General features: G+C 42.0%; 1 protein-coding gene across 1 annotated transcript in view; it reads left to right on the top strand.

The window, feature by feature from the left end:
• Positions 1-20,949, top strand: part of Adamts20 (ADAM metallopeptidase with thrombospondin type 1 motif 20) — a 121,128-nt gene that overhangs the window by 28,766 nt on the left and 71,413 nt on the right. Inside the window, exons 4-11 of the mRNA XM_051160250.1 lie at positions 320-558; positions 4,696-4,779; positions 6,114-6,238; positions 7,361-7,401; positions 13,617-13,722; positions 15,383-15,529; positions 17,844-17,985; positions 20,565-20,669. Of these exons, the coding sequence (XP_051016207.1) occupies positions 320-558; positions 4,696-4,779; positions 6,114-6,238; positions 7,361-7,401; positions 13,617-13,722; positions 15,383-15,529; positions 17,844-17,985; positions 20,565-20,669 (989 nt within the window). The remainder of the gene's footprint in view (positions 1-319; positions 559-4,695; positions 4,780-6,113; positions 6,239-7,360; positions 7,402-13,616; positions 13,723-15,382; positions 15,530-17,843; positions 17,986-20,564; positions 20,670-20,949) is intronic.

Raw genomic sequence — 20,949 nt, 5'->3', positions numbered from 1 at the left:
TGTATGTATATATATATAATTCCTGATTGTTTCATGGTTCTTCTTGCTATAGGTAGTTTATTGTATATATGTGTAATAATATAAATGTTTATGTAAAAATACTTAATAAAAATTGTAAGAAAAAAATAAAGCTTAGGGTCAGTGTTGTCAATAGCTCTGAAAATATGAGTATTGCAAACAACTTACTGTGAGAAGCAGGGCTCCTGTGATGCTGCGTCGTGCGTGCACTCAGTACTTTGGCTGTTCTATTTTGTGCAATGTATTAACCACGCCCAGTTTAATGACTTTTTACATCGTATTATGTTATCCTTCCTTCCAGAAAATCAAGCGAAGAAAACTGCCTTGCCCGCTCCTAACTTCAGTAACGGGACTGGAGACGTCAGTATAAAGAAGGAAGCGGCGTTCCGATCGGAAGGTGGAAGGAGTCAGATACATTCCAGGAATAAGCGATTTTTATCATACCCAAGATACGTGGAAGTTATGGTTACAGCCGACGCTAAGATGGTCCACCACCACGGGCAGAGCCTGCAGCACTATGTGCTAACCCTGATGTCAATCGTAAGTACCACAGCAGGGTTCATTGTAAAGGTTTTCATTATTTTATGTGTATGTACGTTTGTATGCTGTACGTGTGTGGGTACCCTTAGAGCGCAGAACAGGGAGATCCCCTTGTGGTAGTTGTGAGCTGCTTGGCATGGGGACTGAGCTTATGTCCTCTACAGGAAAGCATTCTTAAGTGCCCACTAGGATTCTTACCTCATCTGAAATGTTCCATTTAATGTCTTTCACATGTAATTTAAAAGTGTTTTCCCAAACTCTAGGCATAAACAAGTTGTGTATCTGTCCAAGCCAGAGCTTCTTCTGTTACCCTGGCAACTTTTACATTTGCAAACCTTCCCTACCACTCACAGAGAGTGCTTGACTTGTTCTTCCTGTGAATGAATGGCTTCTGCCCTCTAGTGACAGGGAACAACAGCCTTGTGGAATCCATCCTTGAACCTCCATGGTAACACCTCCTTCTGTTCTCCAGGAAGGCAGAGGGCGTGCCTTTGACTCTAGAAGTTTGGCACCCCATCTCTTAATTTACAGACACATTACGGGTGGAGCTGGTTTATGAGATGTGGTCTGTGAGAGTCTTTGGTTTGGCGTAAGAGGCTGCTGGACAGCGGTAGTTCTGGTATCCACAAGTCTAGTACCATGAAGAGATGTGTTAAGTCTCTGCATGCGTGTGCATGTGTCAGCTCACCCCTATCACCCTATCTCGAATATCCCTGAATTTAGGCTTGATCTTCAGGAGTATTCACAAAATCACCCTGTCTCATGCTCCAGGTGTTCAAGTTTAGCTGACAAAATACAGTCAGTCACTTGTGCAGGTTCAGCATTATTAGGGACATACTTTTTTTTTATTAATTTATTTAGATTACAACTTAATTGTTCTCCCATCACTCGTATCCTCCCGTTCCTCCTACCCTCCCACATCCACCCTAATACCCTCCCTTAGGTCCATGTCTGAGGAGGATCTCCTCCTCCACTTTATGGTCGCAGGCTAATAAGTCTCATCTTGGTAGTCTGCCTATTCTTTCTTTGCGTGCCACCAGGACTCCCCACCAAGGGGAGGTCATCAAATATGGGGCACCAGATGGAAGTGCCCCTACTCACATGGAACTGAGACCTGTGCTGCTGCAAAGACTTGCCCAAGACAGCTCTTGTGATCTTGCCTGTTTCCTTAGATGGACTTCCCCAATTAAGGTCACTATGATCTGAAGAGCCTAAGATCTTCTCATTTTCCTTACCTGGGACAATTGTCTAACGTCCTTGCAGTTAAATCAGATTATATTTCCTACAAAGTGTGACAGTCATCTAAAGTCCTTGTAATTATATCACGCTAGATTACCTATAAAGTGGATATACAGTAAAGTTACTGAGATGATGAACAGGTGGTCAAAACAGAAATCATAATTTTTATGAATGTAGTACATTATGATATAACATCATATAAAACCAATTTATGAAACGCGTTACAGACTCATTCATGTATTTGAACTGTTTTTAAACAAATGACACAGATTATGAAACTAAGTATATACTGATGACATTTTTTTTTAACTTCTGAATCCAAAATAATCCTTTAGCTGTGTATTTATCTGTATGTGGGTGTGACCAACAGGTGTTCTAATGAGAGGTATGGGATGGAGGATGCCAGTTAACATGTACAAGATTGAATCAGTTCTAGGGAACACTGGATAATCTTCATGATAAAGAAAATGACATTTATTAAGAAAATTGGCTAGTAGGGGATACTGAAGGGAAACATTAGATTTTATAACAGCAGTAGCGTTAGACATGTGGTTGATGGTAGGCCACTGATGGCAGAGTTACAGAAATGCTGACGAGCAGAAGCAAAGGAAATGCACCAGCAAACACAAAAGAGCCATTTTTGGCATATTTTCATGTTCTGCTCGCCTGAGCTTGATGTTAAGTGCTGGCACATTTCGATGTCCCATACCTATTTTGTTGTTGGTTAAAAAGGTTGTAAGCATTACAAATGGAAGGAAACTTAGGAAAAGGACAACAAACTCTCTGGATTTAACCCAAAGCCCTCTTAGCATTTAACGTCTCATTTTTTTTTAAAAACTTAAATCCTCAACACAGAAGGACAGTTGGTCCCTCCACAAAGGTTATTGTGTCCAGGCACTGTGTTCGCTCTCTCTGAAGTCCATGCACTGAATAGCTCTAAACATGTAAGAGAATTGTCGTGTCTACTCATAATCCACAGATGTCTCCATCTGCAGAGGGACCTAGTGAGTCATGTAGTTTCCTCTAATTTCTTCTTATTTTAGTTTTAATTTTTTTACATTGAAATAGATTTACATCACTTCCCCCTCCTTCCAAACCCTCCCAGCTGCTCTCCTTTCAATCCTTCCTGTGCTCCACACTCTCAAGTATATTGCCTCTTTATATATATATATATATATATATATATATATATATATATATATATACACATATATACATATATACAGTACTTTTATATTTAATATAAATATACTTATATTTATGCACATGCACCTGCTGAGCCCATTTTTTGTTGTTTGTGTTTATATGGTTTCAAGGCTGATCATTTTGCACTGGACAGCCAATAATGATCTCATGCCTGGGAGTGGCTAATTCTGTTTCTCCCAGTAATCGATAGTTGTCTGGAGTTCTTAGCCTAGGAGTGGGACACCACAAAACCTGCCCACTTTCACGTTAGCACGTCCATTGATATTACTGTTGTTCTGGTTTTGTTTGTACAGCCATTTCTAGAAGGGACGGTTTCACAATGGACTTTTTAGTATTGTGGTGCTTACCGTCTTCCCGTCTTCCTTCTGCTGTGACCTCTGAGGCAGGTGCAGGAGCTGTGATGTAGCTATAGCCACTGGGGCTGGGCTACCCACCATCTGTTGATCTCTGAGGAGGCTTTGTTTCCAGTTTTAGTTTTCTGTGATGGTTGGAATTTTCTGTAAAGAGAAGATTCTTTGATGAAATCTCAAAGTTATCATAATTTTTATTTCTCCAATTGATAAGGACAGTGAACACTTTTTGAGGTGTTTTGTAGCCATTTCTCTTTCTTCTATTGAGAAACTCTGTGCTTTGACCCCACCTAGGCCATCATTTAACTGGGTCATTGTTTCCTTGACTCTTTGTTTTTGGGTTCTTTGTATATTCTGGATATTAATCCTCTGTCACATTTATAACTGGCAAAGACTCTCCTACTCTGTGGGCTTCTTCATCATGATTGTTTCCTTAGCTGTACAGAAGACTTTTAGTTGATGAGATCCCAGTTGTAGACTGTTGGCCTTAATTCCTTGGTGAATGGGGTCATATTCAGAAGACACCTATGTCTTGTATAGTACTTCCTGTTTTCTTCTAGTGGTTTTAGTGTTTCAGGTTTCAATTAAGGTCTTTGATCCGCTTGGATCTAATTTTTGTGCAGAGTGATAGACATGGGTCTAATTTCGCTCTTTAGCACCTTGGCCATACGTTATAGACTGTGCTCAGACAGAGCCTCACAAACTTGAGTTCTGTGGTCTTGAAGAACCGAGCATCAGCTTGTGATGTAAGACCCCTTCTGTGGCTCTTCATGTGGCTGTGCTTGAATCTCCTCCACCCTGGAATGCGGGAGTGAGAAATGAACCATAGCCACGTTTACAATTGGAAGGGGAGGACACTTGGGAAAAAAAAACATTAAGTAAAACCACAAAGATAGAATCCGTGACATATAAAATATTTTGGTCATATGAAAAATAGATTCTGATCTTGAAAAAAGGGGAAGTTGTTGCTCAGCCATTCATAACTAATTTTCATACTCACATGCCTTTAAACACTCTGGTTTTGATGGAAGTGCAGCTCCCTTACACACTGAGTGCTGTTGAGCCAAGAACAGGTATAGGGAGCAAAGTTTTGCGTGCTGGTTCTCAATCTTAACCTTCATATTAGGGTTACTTAATCCCTGTGGATTTTCAAGGATGCTGGTGCATGTTTTAACCCCAGAGAGTCTGATATAAATGAGTCACACTGATGAGATATAAGAGCTATAAACCCAGGCTTTGATAAAGGCTCTCTGAGAGACTCTAGAGTGTGTAGCTCACTGGGGCATGGCCGCTCTAGGAAATGTTCATCCTAGGCATCTCACCTTCTGGCGTCGGCTTGCAGGTTGCAGCAATCTACAAGGACTCAAGCATCGGGAACCTGATAAATATCGTGATTGTGAAGCTGGTTGTGATTCACAGTGAACAGGTAAGGAGTGACGTACGGTGACGGCTGCGGCTTGTGGTCGGCTTTTGATGGCGCTCCCTGCAGCTCAGAGGTCTTACTAGAAGTGAGATCTTTCTAAGACCCTCTCGATCCTAGAAACCTACAAGTAGAACATTGTGATGGGTGGATCTGGGCCCAGGAGTCCTGCTCAAACTATGGCACCAGCCAAGGACGATACATGCAGTAAACTTCAAGCCCCTACCCAGATCTAGCTAATGAACAGGACATTCTCCACAGTTGAGTGGAAGAGTGGGGACTGACTTTCACACACCCCCCTGGTGCCCCATATTTGATTGACTACGTCCCCTGGATGGGAAGACCTGGTGGCACTCAGGGGAAGGATAGCAGGCTACCAAGAAGAGACTTGATACCCTATGAGCATATACAGGGAGAGGAGGTCCCCCTCAGTGACAGTCATAGGGGAGGAGAGTAGGGGGAAAATGGGAGGGAGGGAGGAATGGGAGAGTAGAAGGGATGGGATAACAATTGAGATGAAATATGAGTAAACTAATAAAATAAATAAATCTGCCTGCCTCTGCATTCCAAATTCTGGGATTAAAAGTGGGCATCACCACACACAGTTCAAACTGTATTTTTTTTAAGGTGTGTTTTAAAAGATCTCACTTCTTTTTTTTTTTAATATGAGTTCAAGGCCAGCCTGGTTTATAGGACTCCTAGCGCTACACAGGAGACTCTGTCTCAAAAAGACTCCATGTGGTGGAAATCAAATGGAATGATGACACTGTGTGTGTGTGTGTGTGTGTGTGTGTGTGTGTGTGTGTGTGAGAGAGAGAGAGAGAGAGAGAGAGAGAGAGAGAGAGAGAGAGAGAGAGAACATGAACCAAAAAAAATGAAAGCATCTACTCATTTATAATCATGATGTTGAAGGATTTAAATACGTTAATCTTTTTTTAAAAAGTATTTTATTTAATTTTAATTTATGTCCGTTGGTGTGGGAGTGTCAGATCTTGGAGGTACAGACAGTTGTGAGCTGCCATGTGGGTGCTGGAATTGAACCCGGGTCCTTTGGAAGATCAGGCAGTGCTCTTAACCACTGAGCCATCTTTCCAGCCCACATTAATCTTTTATAGATATACTTTTGATCCTGAATAATCGATCATTATGTTAGATCAGTTTTTTTTTTTTTATCACAATGCTAAACATGCATCCAACTAAAACTAGGAGCAAAGCTGATGTTACTCTTTCTGGACCTGTAAAAAAATGCATTTTGCTAACTTGTGAATTCTAATAAACGTGGGGGCAAAAATGGGGCTAAGACGCTTGCCATTACACTCAGTTGTTCATTACTTATCCAGGAAGGACCAGTCATCAGTTTTAATGCAGCTACCACGTTGCGCAACTTTTGCTTGTGGCAACAGACTCAGAACGTCCTGGATGACGCTCATCCTTCTCACCATGACACTGCTGTTCTCATCACGAGGTAAGGCTTCCAACACCATTTTGTGCAGCGGGATTCTCTTTCTTGCATGAGAAACAAAACATTTTGGCTACCCGGGTTCTTTGCCACTAAACCATGGAAAGTATTTGTGAGAACTCTCTATTGGAATGAAAGCATTTGACTCTCCTTTGATGGAAATTGTGGGGAATTCCTCAGGAGATCAGTGGTATGAGTAATGCTGTGAGCTAAATAAAATATAATCCCTGTCATGTTAGAGACATTAGAAATAATACTTGGAAAATTGACATATATGTAGAACCAAGGGTCAGTTTTATACCTTCTGTCTTATCTGTGTTTCTATCTGTCATATTTTATAGTCTCTGTGTGTGTGTCTACAGTTTTGATTCTTAGGGCTTCCCATAATTATGAGGCTTTCATTACTAGGAACACCTTCCACTATTATAAAACCGTTTCCATCTTCCAAGTGCCATTGCTCAATGCTAATTCACACCGGATTTCCACAGTGAAGTACAGAGGTGTTCATATTACTGTTTGATTCAATGGTTTACTGATAAAAGTCTTCACTTTGAGGCAAATATAAAGAAAAAGCGAGCCTTCCAGAATCTTGAAGTAAAACTATTTTATCGCTCTTTCAAATGAAAGCAGGCTTGTCTTAATTTCTACCCGCCACCATGGTCCATGGTTCTGGCCAGCGCGGTTGCTGAGATCAAGTGCAGAAGTTCACAGTGAAAGATTTAAGATAGGAGGGAGAAAGCAGTGAGGAGAGACATAGAAGACAGATGTGGCAGAGTGGGTGGGGGCCCTGTCTGCCTACAGGACCAGAGACTTAGGAGTGGAGAGGCAAAAAGTAAGCCCTGGCATTCGAGAGCACCCACAGTTTGCACAACTACTGGTGTTATCGGGAGAGGGAGGGCCAAGTGTGAGGCTGGGAGAGCGCCTTCATCCTCACAGGATGGACTCACAGAGCAGCCGTTGCCCATCGAGGCACACTAGTGAGGTGGAGATGACTTTAAAGTCTTTGAGCATGCAATGGACACTGCAGTCGGAAGTTGCTTGGCAGAATGAGAGGTTTATTTTTTTGTGTTGACTCGCTGCAGCCATATTTTCTGACAATGTTTTAAAACGCAGTCTTTTATTTTTAAGGGAAGACATTTGTGGAGCTAAAGAGAAATGCGACACACTAGGTGAGTTCCTTTGTCGATTGAATGATAGCTCGTTGACAACTTAGTCAATTATTTAAGCCACAAGTTTCCCTTTTTGCTATTTCAATAATTTTGATGTGTTGTCTTGGTAAATAAATGTTTCTGGCTTATCTGATTCTGTCTCTGAATTTTGTTAGGATAACAAGAGCTGATTTGTAGTTTTTACTAAATACTAAGTACTGCACGCAGGGTAGTATCTAATGTGTTTCTCTGAGTGTGTGAGAGACAATACACAGAAACCCATGTGTAGGCTTAAAGGCTGTTATGTAGAGCCCTGAATTTACCACCAGACCTTCCAGCAGCAACTTGGTGGCTCCGCTAGCAGACAGTGCTCATTGTATGTCTCTCCCTTTCCTGAAGAGGTCACCGGCACCAAGGATCTCAGCCTTGTCATTTTTTTCAGCTTTTGAAAAGTGGTAACTTTACCTATATACTCTTTTCTATTGCAGACATGCTTGTTTTATCTTATAGTTAATGAGCGTTGTAGCTGCGGTTTTGCCATTTCACTCTTGCCTAACAGTACACACACACACACACACACACACACACACGTCCTGATAGTAAAATTGGACTAATTGATTTTCTCCTGTTGAATTCCTGACTCATTATCTGTGCCGATGCAGGTTGCGCATCCAAAAAGTTTCAGATCTTCAAGACTCTCAGCTGGGCATGGTGGTGCATGCCTTTAATCCCAGCACTCAGGAGGCAGAGGCAGGCCGATTGCTGTGAGTTGGAGGCCAGCCTTGTCTACAAAGCGAGTCTAGGACAGCCAAGGCTAACACAGAGAGACCCTGCCTCGAAAAACCAAAACCAAACAAACAACCAAACCAAACCAAACCAAACAAACAACCAAAAAACCAACCAACCAAACAAACAAAAACCAAGCAACCAACCAAACAAAAGACTTTCAAAGATTGGACTTTTGGTGCATTCTATGCAAGTATTCCCAAATTTGAAAAACTTTGGAACTTGAAGTACTGGAGTGTTGTTGTTGATTTACCAGTAGGGTCTAACAATGTTTATTGTCAGGCCTATAATTATTATTACAACAGTATTTTCTAACTCGCTAGCAATCAATCAAGACACAGACACCTGTTATATTTTAAAATAGCCTTAGTTAACCTGGGGCAGGGCAGACATTAATCCTCTAAACTATTTCTCATAGTGGGCCAAGTATGGGGTACCTGCCTCATTCCCGTGCCATCTGCTTTTAGTAACTTCTATCAAGCTACTTCCCATCCATATTCCCAAATACTTGCTAATGTTCTTCATCTGGGCCAAGTCTCCATCCACTCTGGCCATGTGCTTCTCTTCCACCTACCGCATGACGGCCTTCCTTTTTCCCCTCTTCTGGTCTCTTCTTCTTCTTCTTCTTCTTCTTCTTCTTCTTCTTCTTCTTCTTCTTCTTCTTCTTCTTCTTCTTCTTCTTCTTCTTCTTCCTTTTCCTCTTCCTCTTCTTCCTCTTCTCCTTCTTCTTCTTCTCCTCCTCCTCCTCCTCTTCCTCCTCCTCCTCCTCCTCCTCCTCCTCCTCCTCCTTCTTCTTCTTCTTCTTAAGATTTTCTCTGTCTCCCCAAGCCTGGGAACCTTAGCCACGCCTATTCCATTTGCCCTGCCCAGGTGTGGAGGCATTTTATTAATTAGCATCAAAACAACCTCCAACAGTGGAGTCCAACTAGTTTAGATAACACAAAGATTATTTGTAAAGCAGTCTCACCGATGACGTTATGTCTTGTACTCTTGGCCATTAAGATATAAACATGCATCGGTGAGCGGGCACATTTGGGTGCTTGGCCTCAGAAGATGTACACACCCATTTTGGTTCTTCCCCTGTTGATATTGTGGCAACCTTCAGATTTCTCAGTCTTTGCCAATCCAAAAGGAATGTGTTTCATTTTGCTGTTTTCTAAGAAGTCCGGACACACTTTTCCACTCTTCTGCCAGCCAGTGACATTTCCTTTTCCACAGGAATGAAGTAGCTGGAAGTGGCATTGTACTTCCTGCTCTAGCTTTTGTTTCCGGTAACCGCTTTCAGTCATTGTTACATGTCTTCCCATCAAGCCCTCTGCGGGTTTTCAAGTCTTGCAAATGTCTGACAACTCTGAGCTATGTGTGAAGAAAATATAAGTTTGTTGAATTTATAAACCCCTTATATTTGGCATTTCCAGATCATCTTAAATACTTCTGTAACTCAAGGTCTAAACACAGTATCATGCCTTGAAGTAGATGTTTAAAATTTAGTTCTCCTGTGTTTAAATCTTGAATCCATGGGGATGTGCATGGTTTTCTCACGTCTTTTCTATTTGCAAACCACATGGTGAGTAATTCCCCTCTTTTCCTTAGTCTTTGCATACCTTTGACTCTGGGTAATCATGCCTTCATTCCATCCCTCTACCTGTCTGACTCACACAGCTCAGTGATGTTTTCACGGTTATTCTGTATAAACTTTAATTATTGGTAGAACACTCACCTCTACCTTACTTTTCATTATGACTTACCTTTAAATTCATAATATTTTTTATTTTTTGAGATTAAAGCTATATTGGTCCCCTTCTTTTTCTCTCTTCAATACCTCCGATACACACCCCCTCACTCTCTAAAATTCACAGCCTCTGTTTCTCTAATTGTCGTTACGCATAGGCATGTGCGCGTGCATACACACACAAACACACACACACACACACACACCCTGCTCATTCTGTATGGTGTTACAGGTGTGTGTGTGACCTCAGGGATGACCACTCTGAGTGCTCTTTCCTAGGGGAGACCATTTCCCCCACTCTCAGAACTCCCCAGTTGCCTGTTGCTCATTGTGTAGGGTTGAGGCCCTGTGAGTTTTCCTCCTTCCACAAGAGCACCCTCATGGGTTCTTTTTGAGCTCTTGTTTAGGCAGCCATCCATGGTGATGAGACTTCACAGGTATGGCCTCTGTGACAGTTCTAGGAGGCATATATATTCTCACAGAAAAATATCTATTTTTTCCGCCTCTTACAATCTTTCCAACCCCTTTTCTTCAAAGGTCTGGAGCCTTAGGCACAGGGAGTTTGTTGTATATGTTTGAGTGGAACTGGACACCACATGATCATTTGCTCTCTGTGTTTTGATCAGATTTGGTTTTCTGTGGTTGTGCCTGCATGTTGCAAACAGAAGTTTCTTTGATGAGGGGGTGAGGCTTAAACTATCTGGATAAGAGAGCAAATATTTGGAATATAGTTGGGAATTATGTTGAAATTGGTGTCTAGGTTTCCAGTACCAGATATGCATTGTTTCCATCTTGTTGAGTGGACTGAAACTCTGTCAATTATAGAGCTGTTGGTTACTGCCAAGGCATGGACGCCATGATTGTACCCTTAGGGTATACGCCAGAATGGTTGTGGTTCTTAGGCATCGTAGCTGGCTTCTCTGCCTTGGAAGCCTATATGGTGCCTACTGGTACCCAGATAGCTACTCCTCAGGTAGGAGGCTTTCAGTTAAGATCCAACTGGGGTCCTGTGTCTAAAGAGCATATCTTTAACTGGAGTTACCTTCCACTTCTGGGAAACAACCAAGGGCAGCAGCGATAGCCTATCACAACTGACCAGCAACTCAAAAGAAGGTCCTGGCCTGTAAGACAGTTTTAGTCTAGCTCATCAGTGGCAATTAATTGTTCTTGATGCTTTTCACATTTCCATTTTGAAATTTGTCTTTTCGAGTCTCAGTTTTAAGTCAACATTCATTTTCCTGTGTTTAAGCCATCACTTTATCTTCTGACTTTTGTTGTTCAAAATTATACTGTGATCAGTTGTGGCTTTTTTTTTTTTTTTTTTTTAGATTTTTTTTTTATGTTAGGTATATGACTATTTTGCCTGCATGTATGTCTGTGCACTGTATGCATTCTTGGTGTCTCCAGAGATCAAAAAAGGGCTTCAGATCCCCTTGAACTGAAGTTACAGATGGCTGTGAGCTGTCATGTGGGTGCTGGAATAAAATCCAACTCTTCTGCCAATATATATATATATATATATATATATTATCAGTTCTTTGCTTGCATGTATGTTTGTGCACCACATACATGCCTGGTACCCATAGGTATGCAAAGAATGTGTTAGGTCTCCTGGAACTGCAGTTACAGATGCCTATAAGGCACTGTATAGGTGCTGGGAATTGAACTGAAGTCTTTGGAGGAGCAGCTAGTGCTCTTCACTGCCGAGCCAATGCTCCAGTTTGTGCCTTTTACTCTAACACAAGGGACCTTAATCGAATTGGTGCTCATGCTACCTTCCATCTTGGATAACTCCGAGAGAGCTCAAAGTCCACTTGAGTGACTCTAGGCACCAAGTGTCTGTCCACTGCTCGATGCACAGTGTGAACTGTTTGCTTCCGATTTTGTTGGTGTACACATTTGTGGCCTTGTAGGGCCGTTTGTAGCCAATGTTCTGATCATATGGAACATATACTCTCACAAGTCTCTTCTATAAGTAACGCTTTCATTTGACAACGTGAGCCTTTAGAGAGGAATGGTAACGTTGGTGGTAAAGGAGTCACTACCGTAATCCAAATCTCAGCTCAGCTCTGAAGACGAGTCTGCTGAAACTAGGCTGTCAGTAGCTTCATACTGCTGATGAAGGCTGGGACAGATGCAGGTCTGTAAGAAGTGCTTTTACCGTTGTCCTGCTTTGTCAAAGGAGGAATGCTTTACAAAGTGGGAGTTCAGTTAGACGCTTACACGTGGGAACATGGGCTTTAGAAGCCTTAAGGAGTCTCTGCTTATCTTGATTCTAAGGAAATGCCCTCTGGGAAAGCTATTGTCCAGGCAAGTCCTCTTGGCAAGATCTTCATAAAGAGGGGAAATCTTTCCTTGCCTGGCTAAGGAACTCTACGTTTGCCCTCTACGTCTCCCCGGCCTTAGATTTATGAATTTCTTTAAATGCACAACATAGCTTTATGATGGTTTGGAAATATACCTCCACAGAAGGATGATGTTCAGATTTTTAAACTTTTATCAATGAAAGGATGCGTAAGAGGAAGTGGGAACCCAGTGAGTGACAGAATCCTGTTAATTCAGTACTAATTCTTAAGTATGTGGTGAGAAATTGATGGTGCATTACCTAAGCCAGCTCTTGTGAAAACAACCCTCACAGGGGAGGAGATAAGCTTACCGAGGAAACGTTAAAGGGTGGAGTTAACAGAAACCATAGTATCAATTTACATATAAAACCCCCAAATCTAACCCCTCAGAGATGATGATGGAGTCAGGCTTGCCATAATGAATGATTCTCATGAATTTCTTACTTTCAGCTTGGAGGGCTCCGTAAGCTGGAGTTGCCGGTACTATTGATATCCAACTAGGCCCCACTACTTTCTTCTTTCCACCACATTGTTTGTTTGCAAGTCGCTCTTTGTATAGGAGAGAGAAGATTCTGCTATACAATACCACTTCCTGTTGTCCAAATACCTGGGGATTGAGGGGTGGTTGCAGTAACTCTTCCGTACCTGCAGCGAGTTGTCTTAGCTGGCGTGTATCAAAGGGCCAAGCCAAGGCAAGCACTTGCGCCTGTGTAACCACGTGGTGCCTGAGCATCTGTAAAACCCGAACTTTACAAGTTAAGGGAGCACCACAACAGCCGTTTTCTTCTCTTTATCTGTCTCCCGATTGGAACGCTTGGCCTTCCACATCACCCGTACCAGACAGTTCTGCTTTTCATTCCCCTAAGTTAGCAGGAGAGCATTTACTCACCCTACTATTTTACTATTCTTTTCTTTTCTTTCTCTCCCCCTCCTCCTCTTCCTCTTCCTCCTCTTCTTCTTCTTCTTCTTCTTCTTCTTCTTTAGGTTTTTCAAGACAGAGTTTCTTTATGTAGCCTTGGCTGTCCTAGACTTGCTTTGTAAACCAGACTAGCCTTGAACTCACAGCGATCCACCTACCTCTGCATCCCAAGTGCTGGGATTAAAACCATGTGCCACCACGCTGGGCTCACTGTTATTTTCTTGCATGTGAGAGTCCAGTTTACGAAAAAAAAATTTTTAATGGAAACTATTCAGTCTGTTCTTTTATCTTTCAACTTTAAATATTTGTTCATATTAATAGACAATTCTGCATTTATTTTCAAGTCGTAATCCCACCACCAGTGAGTGCTTTACTTTTAGTTTCACATTCTGATTTTGGTGGCTTTTCTTGTTTTGACGAATGACGCGCGTGCGTGCGTTTGTGATTGATTTAGGCTTAGCGGAGTTGGGCACCCTGTGCGACCCTTTGCGGAGCTGCTCCATCAGTGAAGAGAACGGGCTGAGTGCCGCCTTCACCATCGCCCATGAGCTCGGGCATGTGTAAGTACCTTCCCTTGCCTGAAGAAAGAACGTACTCTCTCGCTTGCAGTCATGCAGCTGCGAGCTGAGTGTCTTCACCTGTATCTATTTCTCCATCAAATACTGCAGTGTGGTTTTCATCCTTCATCCTTGAAAGGTGAGCTTTGGTCTTCTGTGATTTGTTGGGTCAGGCAGGCCAAGGAGGCCGTGTAGACCGGCAGACTAATCAGAGAACTACAACTTGGGAAGTCTATTATGTCGCTTACTGTACTGGATAATTTGACGAGGGCCTCTGGCCTTTATTCCTTGTGATCCTATATAAGTCCTCTGTCATTGTTTGGGAGGGTCTGCAAGGTCTCCTGATATTGGAGAACTCCCCAACAATACTTGAAAGACCAGCTCTTATCTTGTAATTTTTACTCCTAGCCGTAGCATAGAACATGGTCCATGGGGTTTCTTATTCATCAAAAGATTCTTTTTTAGAGCTCTCTCACAACTATTTGGAGTTCCCTTATTCCTACTTTATAAAAGCCCCATTGGCCTTCTGTGTTTGCAGAATGGAGGCCATGGTTTCCCATGGTGTGGTCAGAGGCCCCATGAAAAGTTTGAAAGTTGTAGGAACTTATCTTCTATGATTATCATGGTTATCATAGTCCTTGATTACTGATATTAAGGAATCAAGGCTAAAGATGGCCACTTAGTTTGACCACATTTTCTTCCTGGTCATGACATTAGAATATCTGCAGACAGTAATTTGAAATGGGAGGTCTTAGTCAGAAGGCTCCACTTCAGTTCCATTTCATTGTGTAACACATGGTCACCAGCAGTTGTATATAAAGGAGGTCGGGGAGTTGAGGCAAAATGAGGAGACCTTCAGGTTGCTGAAATATTGCAGTGGTGCCTCAGAAACACTTTTGATGCTTCCTAAATCCACTAGCCAGTACACTGTGCAAGGAGCAGTCGAAGCTGTTAGCCAGTACGCTGTGCAAGGAGTGTTGTGTTCGCTAGACCGTGACCTTCTCCCTGAGGACCTCCAGGGCTTCTCAAATGTGGGTAAATAGTAAGGATGATTTCCCTTCAAGTTGGGGTCTGTGAAGCCCACATACAGCCATTTGCTGACCTGCCAGTTTTTTCCTCACTGCTTGCAGTCAATATTTGGGAGCCCCGAGAGCATCTTTTTATAATTCTTGTCTGTTGATTGTTACCCATGGCCCAGAAGTCCCAGGATTCTTCTGTTGACGTGTAGAAATGATACTGAGCTTGGGATTAAAGTCTTTGCACACTGCAGCACTAGCCAATGGTCTAGAGTTTAGTGTGGTGGCACCTCACCTAGCATGTCACAGCCACCTCCCGGATGCCCAGGTTGAAACATGCAGTGATTTTACGTGATTGCTATGTTCATATCCCAAATAGATGAGACAAATCCCAAGTATTTTTATCAGTTAGACTTTGATGACAAGTAAGCAAGATGTGGGACAAATCAAAGATACCAATCTAGAGCTCATAAAGAAACTGTGGCTCCAGATAGGACATTTCACCTTACGTAAGGACCCAGAGTATAAAACCCGATGCAAGTAGATTCATCTCGTTTTGCACTGCACAGCCATTGAAACACAAGGGAATTGTTACCGCTTGCATATTCATTTTTTTTTATGGTCTTAAGAGCTTGCTTTCATTTCAGGTTCAATGTTCCGCACGATGACAGTTTTAAATGTAAGGAATCTGGGGCTAAACATCAGTATCACGTAATGGCACCAACTCTCAATTACCACACGAGCCCCTGGACCTGGTCAGCATGTAGCCAGAAGCACATCACAGAGTTCCTAGAGTAAGTCTGGATTTCTGCTCCGTCAGTTAGTGAGTAGCCACTTCCTAAACCATGAGATCTCCCAGCCTCATGTTCTTTTAGAGTGGTTTGGGAGATGGCTAGTTCTTCACCGCTGTATACCAATAAATGTTTAAAAGCAAGAAGTTGTGGGACAGCAAGGTGGCTCAGTGTATAAATTCACTTGCCTGATGGCCATAGTTCAATTCCTGGAACCCACATGGTGGAAAGAGAGAACAGAATCCTTCAAAAATTGTCCTCTGACCCCCAACATACGGGCTGTGACACCTAGCCCCCCAACACAATAAATGAATGCATAAAGAATTTAAAAAGCAAGGATATATATATATTTGTCCTGCACTTAAACTTTTGTGTTATAGTTCAGGCATATAGCCATTTTTTTTTTCTTTCTTTTTAAAAAAGGGTGTTTCCTTGTGTTGAAACTGCTTATGGAGTGAATTGATGGCAACCAGAACACTCTCGTTCATTTTTTAATCTTTCAGATGTTACTAAGTAATATTTTGCGAGGTGCTTGGGTGGCAGGAGTTTAGGGTGCCCCTTCAAGAGCGAGAATAGCTGGGGTCAAGTGAGATGTGCCTCCGAAGCCACAGAGATGGAGCCTGAAACCCACATTCTCTCTTGAGGCTGCCGTAGTTTTGAGAATAGGCAGGAGTCTGGTTTCCCAGCCTAAGGTCTTTATTTTCTGCCATTTCTCTTTTGCTTTCCAGTTTCTATAGTTGAAATTGTGTTTCCTCTGTGATCACTAAGATTTGTCAAGCTCTTTCCATAAAATACTTGTGAACAAACCAGTTCTTCTTAATTTCTTATATAGTTTATATTCTTTTCTTTTTTTTTTGTACATATACATTTATATTATTACACATATATACAATAGATTACCTATGGGAAGAAGAACCATGATACAATCAGGAATTACATAAATGTTACACTCTTAGTGTTTTGGCTGTTTGTATTTGACAGCCTTAAAGAAGACATCTTTCCTATCTTGGTGCATCTAAATTTCTGAATATAAATTAGTCTCCATCACATATTGTCATTATCAACTTAGAATACCTATATAGACCAAAAAACATCCCTTAAATAATTAAGCTTCATTGTAAAACTAAGCTACCTGACCTTCAGCTCCCTCAGAGACTTGAGAAGGAGTAAACTTGATTATCTGAGTATGCTGGGAGTGCAGGTTAGTAGCTTTCCAAATGAAAAGATGAGAAAGAGAGTTTTCTACCTGAATATTTTTAATGTAACATCATGAGTATTTATGCAGTCGCCTATCTTACTGAAAATGATGGGACGAAACAGAGCCGTGCTTTCTGATAGGCACTCATAAATGGACCACATACTTATGTCTGACCCGCCATTGGCCAAGGCACCGCTGCAGCATATGACTGTATCCTAGTAGCAAGCCGTGAGATAGCTATCACCCTTCTCGATGTACAGAAGATGAGTCCTGGCCTAGGCAGCTTAAAGAGTTTGTTCACAGCTGGGTTTCCTGGCACATGAGTGGACTTACATGTAAGCAAGCCCCAGGAGTCAGTGAGCTCAATTTAGGCTTCCCTCACTCCCCGAGAAGCCTCTTCAGGCGGAGAAGCACTAAAGTTTCTTGAAGTGCAGTTTTTGTTGCTGCTGTTTAGAACAGGATTCATTGTGCACCTTTATTATTACATTCTGACAGTTTGGAGAACACGTTTGAGGCGAAAGGGCACTGAGCGTATTATGTTAATTATATTATGATAGCTTGGCCTTAAGCAGCTCATGTTTACAGCGCTGGGGGTGGAGTCCAGGTTCCTGTGCACGTTGCGTGCATGTTCTGCCCCTGAGCTCCATTCTTAGCCTTCCCCTCATGCCACTGTAGCGGCCAGGCATGAGTGGGGGCCCAGTGCAAATAGCTACAGCCAGAGCTCCCCTGCAAAACTGATGCTGTCGTTATACATAAGAACGCTGCAGGGGCTGGAGAGGTGGCTCAGAGGTTAAGAGCACTGGTTGCTCCTCCAGAGGTCCTGAGTTCAATTCCCGGGAACCACATGGTGGCTCACAACCATCTATAATGTGATCTGATGCCCTCTTCTTGTGTGCAGGTGTACATGGAGGCAGAGCATTGTATACACAATAAATAAATAAATAAACTTAAAAAAAAAAAAGAATGCTTTTTTGCTGATGTGGCTACAGGTTTTTTGTTTGTTTGTCTGTTTTTAATAATGGGAAGGTGTGAAAGCGATACTAAGTACGGAAGCCTAGTGGAGACACTAATGTGTATGCAAGTGTATTCATGTTGTCATATTTTCCGTCTTTGGCTCAGCACTGGCCATGGAGAATGCCTTCTTGACAAACCAAATGGAAGAATATATGACCTGTCTCCACAGCTTCCTGGCTCAGTATATGATGGGAACAAACAATGTGAACTTATGTTTGGTCCTGGATCACAAGTATGTCCCTATTTGGTAAGAAAAATCTTTACCTTTTTCTTTGAAAACCTACCTGAAAGTTATAGTAAGAATGTATTGCAAAAAATATACATTTATTTTTGAATGAAAGTGGAATTTGAGTGGCGCTTCATAGAAAGGGCCTAAAACAACGAGAAGCTAAAGCTAGTAGGGGATTTGTTGTGTTTTTGGCACTATGCCAGGTACTTCTAAATTGTCATTCTCTGCTCTCACAGATCCCTGTGCAGTATTCCTATTTGGAAGGTGTATTCACAGCATAGCTATATAGTATGAAATGTAAAGATAATGAAATCCTTATTGGGGGGAAGAGGTTAAAATGTTGCTTCTTTAGTATTGAGTCATTTAAGGGCCTCACAAATAGAGTAGAATAGTGTGCCTTTTGGAAGGTTTGTTTTATTTTTAATTATGTATTTGGGCACGTGTCTGCGGGGCTGCGTGTATGTGAGTACAGTGTCCACAGAGGCCAGAAGAGGGTGTTGGATGCCCTGGAGTTTGAGTTATAGGAGGAACTGGTTGGTGTGGGTGCTGGGAACTGAACTCAAGTCCACTGAAAGAGAAGTAATCACTCTTAACCACGGAGCCATCTCTCCAGCCTTTCGAGTCGGTTACGCAGATGTAAATGCAAAGGGATTATACTTGTGGCACATGTTCAGGTATAATCAAAGTATTCTGTCAAATCTTTGGGAAATTGTCGTAGGTCATACACTTTCACTTTCCATGGAAAGAACTCATCTAACTCTGTGTCAGACCTGCCATCCTGTGGGTATAAAGTTAGATTTGATTTTTTTTTTTTTTAATGTCAGTGCTGTGGTGAATGCATGCCCCACTTTTCTAAGAATAATGGACATTGCATTTTCGTCACTTCTCTTCATGAAGTTTCCAAGCTGCTCTTATTTTAATGGAGTATAAGGACCTCTGTGGCCAGGAGTATAGACTTATTTTACTTAAATAAGTGTAAACATGTTGAGAGTCCCAAGCCTAAATATCCAAAATAGGAAATGCTCCAAATCTAAAACTTTCCGAATGGCAGTGTGTTAACACAGATGAAAACGTCCCATGTGACCTCACATGACAGGTGACTATGAAAAATACTGGCAAAATTTCTTCCGGTTCTGCATGTAAACAGTTTATATAAAACACACGTGAGTTTTGTCCTTGAGCTTGTATCTCCATGCCAGGAAAGTCACCATTCATATGAAAACAAAAAATACCAAAGTATAAACAAATTAAAATCTGCAAACATCTGACTTCAGTTATTTCAGATATGGGAAAGCTTACCTACATCCCCCAGTGAGCAGCTTAGGGTCACCACACAGAGCAGCGTGTCTTAGCCTGTGGGTTGCGACCCTAGAATATTCTGCATATCAGATGTTTACATTATGACTCACAACAGTAGCAAAGTGATGAAGTAGCAATGAAAATACTTCTATGGTTGGGGTCACCACAGCATGAGGAACTGTGTTAAAGAGTCACAGCATTAGGAAGATTGAGAACCACTGACGTAGAGGCTACCACGTAATAGGTACTTTTTGACTGGACCAGTGGAGGCCAATTAACAGCAAAAGTGCAGCACTGTAAACTTATCCCACATAGTGACTCATACACATCAGACATTGGATTCATAGTCACAATTTTTGTTTATTCATTTGTTTGTTTGTTATTTTAAAACACAGTTTCTCTGTGTAGCTTTGGCTGTCCTGGACTCACTTTGTAGACCAGGCTGGCCTTGAACTCACAGAGAACCACCTGCCTCTGCCTCCCTGAGTGCTGGGATTACAGGCATGTGCTACCATGCGGCAACACAAATCTTAGTAAGCTTAAATATCCACCCTGAAACAATGAACATTTACTTTAGTATTTCATCAGATGGATGCATTTCTTCTGAGGTGATTTAGACACTAGATACACATCAGAAAAAGAGGGACTATCTTGGGTACAGCTCCTATGACTCTGCAGCTTTCTGTCTTGTGAAAACTTTGGGAACATTTGTTAAGAAATTGTAAATTGTACCATACTCTACAGACTAGGAAACATTGGGAAAATTTATAGTATTCCCATGGACTTCAGTAATACATTATTCTGCCATTGCAGCAGGCAGGGAACCTGTGAATAAAGTTCAACGACAAAAGTCCCTTCGGGCTAGGCATGGTGGTGCACACCTTTAATCCCAACACTTGGAGAGGCAGAGGCAGGCAGATCGCTGTGAGTTCAAGGCCAGCCTGGTCTACAAAGAGAGTCCAGGACAGCCAAGGCTACACAGAGAAACCCTGTCTCAAAAACAACAACAACAGCACTTCACAAAAATGCCTTGCAAGGAAAAGAAGATCATTTAAATAACTTAATATTTCCACTTTGACTAATTCCTCTCATTGCTTAATATACTAGTAAAATCTGATCGTTTTCAAATGCTGCCGTCTTTGTAGCTGAAACTCTGACACGAACATGCCATTTGCTGATTATGTCTAGCTTTGGCCATGCGCCAGGGGAGGGAGAGATCACATGGGTTTGTGACACACAGACCTCGTGCCCGCATGCTGATACCTTCTCTGGCTCACCTTCCTGTTTTTGCTCTGCAGAAACAATGTCGGCGCCTGTGGTGCACCAGTGCAGAAGGCGTCCACAAAGGCTGTCGCACACAGCACATGCCGCTGGCAGACGGGACGAGCTGTGGTCCTGGGATGGTAGGTTTTCTCAAAGGGTGAGTCTTGTATCCAGAGCTTCTGGAATGAACATCTGATCGGCGTTTCAGCGTTTTTCATTATTTGCCATCAACTGTTGCTCAGCTAGTTGAGATGATTTTATTGCTTTGTCTGTTGGATAGAGAATACTGTCAACTGAATTAAATGTCTAATTTTAACTTTGTTCCTATAACTAGTAGATAGGTTTTAAGTTATATATGGTTATGTAAGTAATTTCTTGGACACATGTATTGTATTTGTGTTATTAAAATAAATACGGACC

Source organism: Acomys russatus, chromosome 17 (assembly GCF_903995435.1).
Source record: "Acomys russatus chromosome 17, mAcoRus1.1, whole genome shotgun sequence".
Classification (NCBI taxonomy): Eukaryota; Metazoa; Chordata; class Mammalia; order Rodentia; family Muridae; genus Acomys; species Acomys russatus.
The sequence above is the reverse complement of the archived record's forward strand: the minus strand, read 5'-3'. Positions and strand labels throughout refer to the sequence as shown.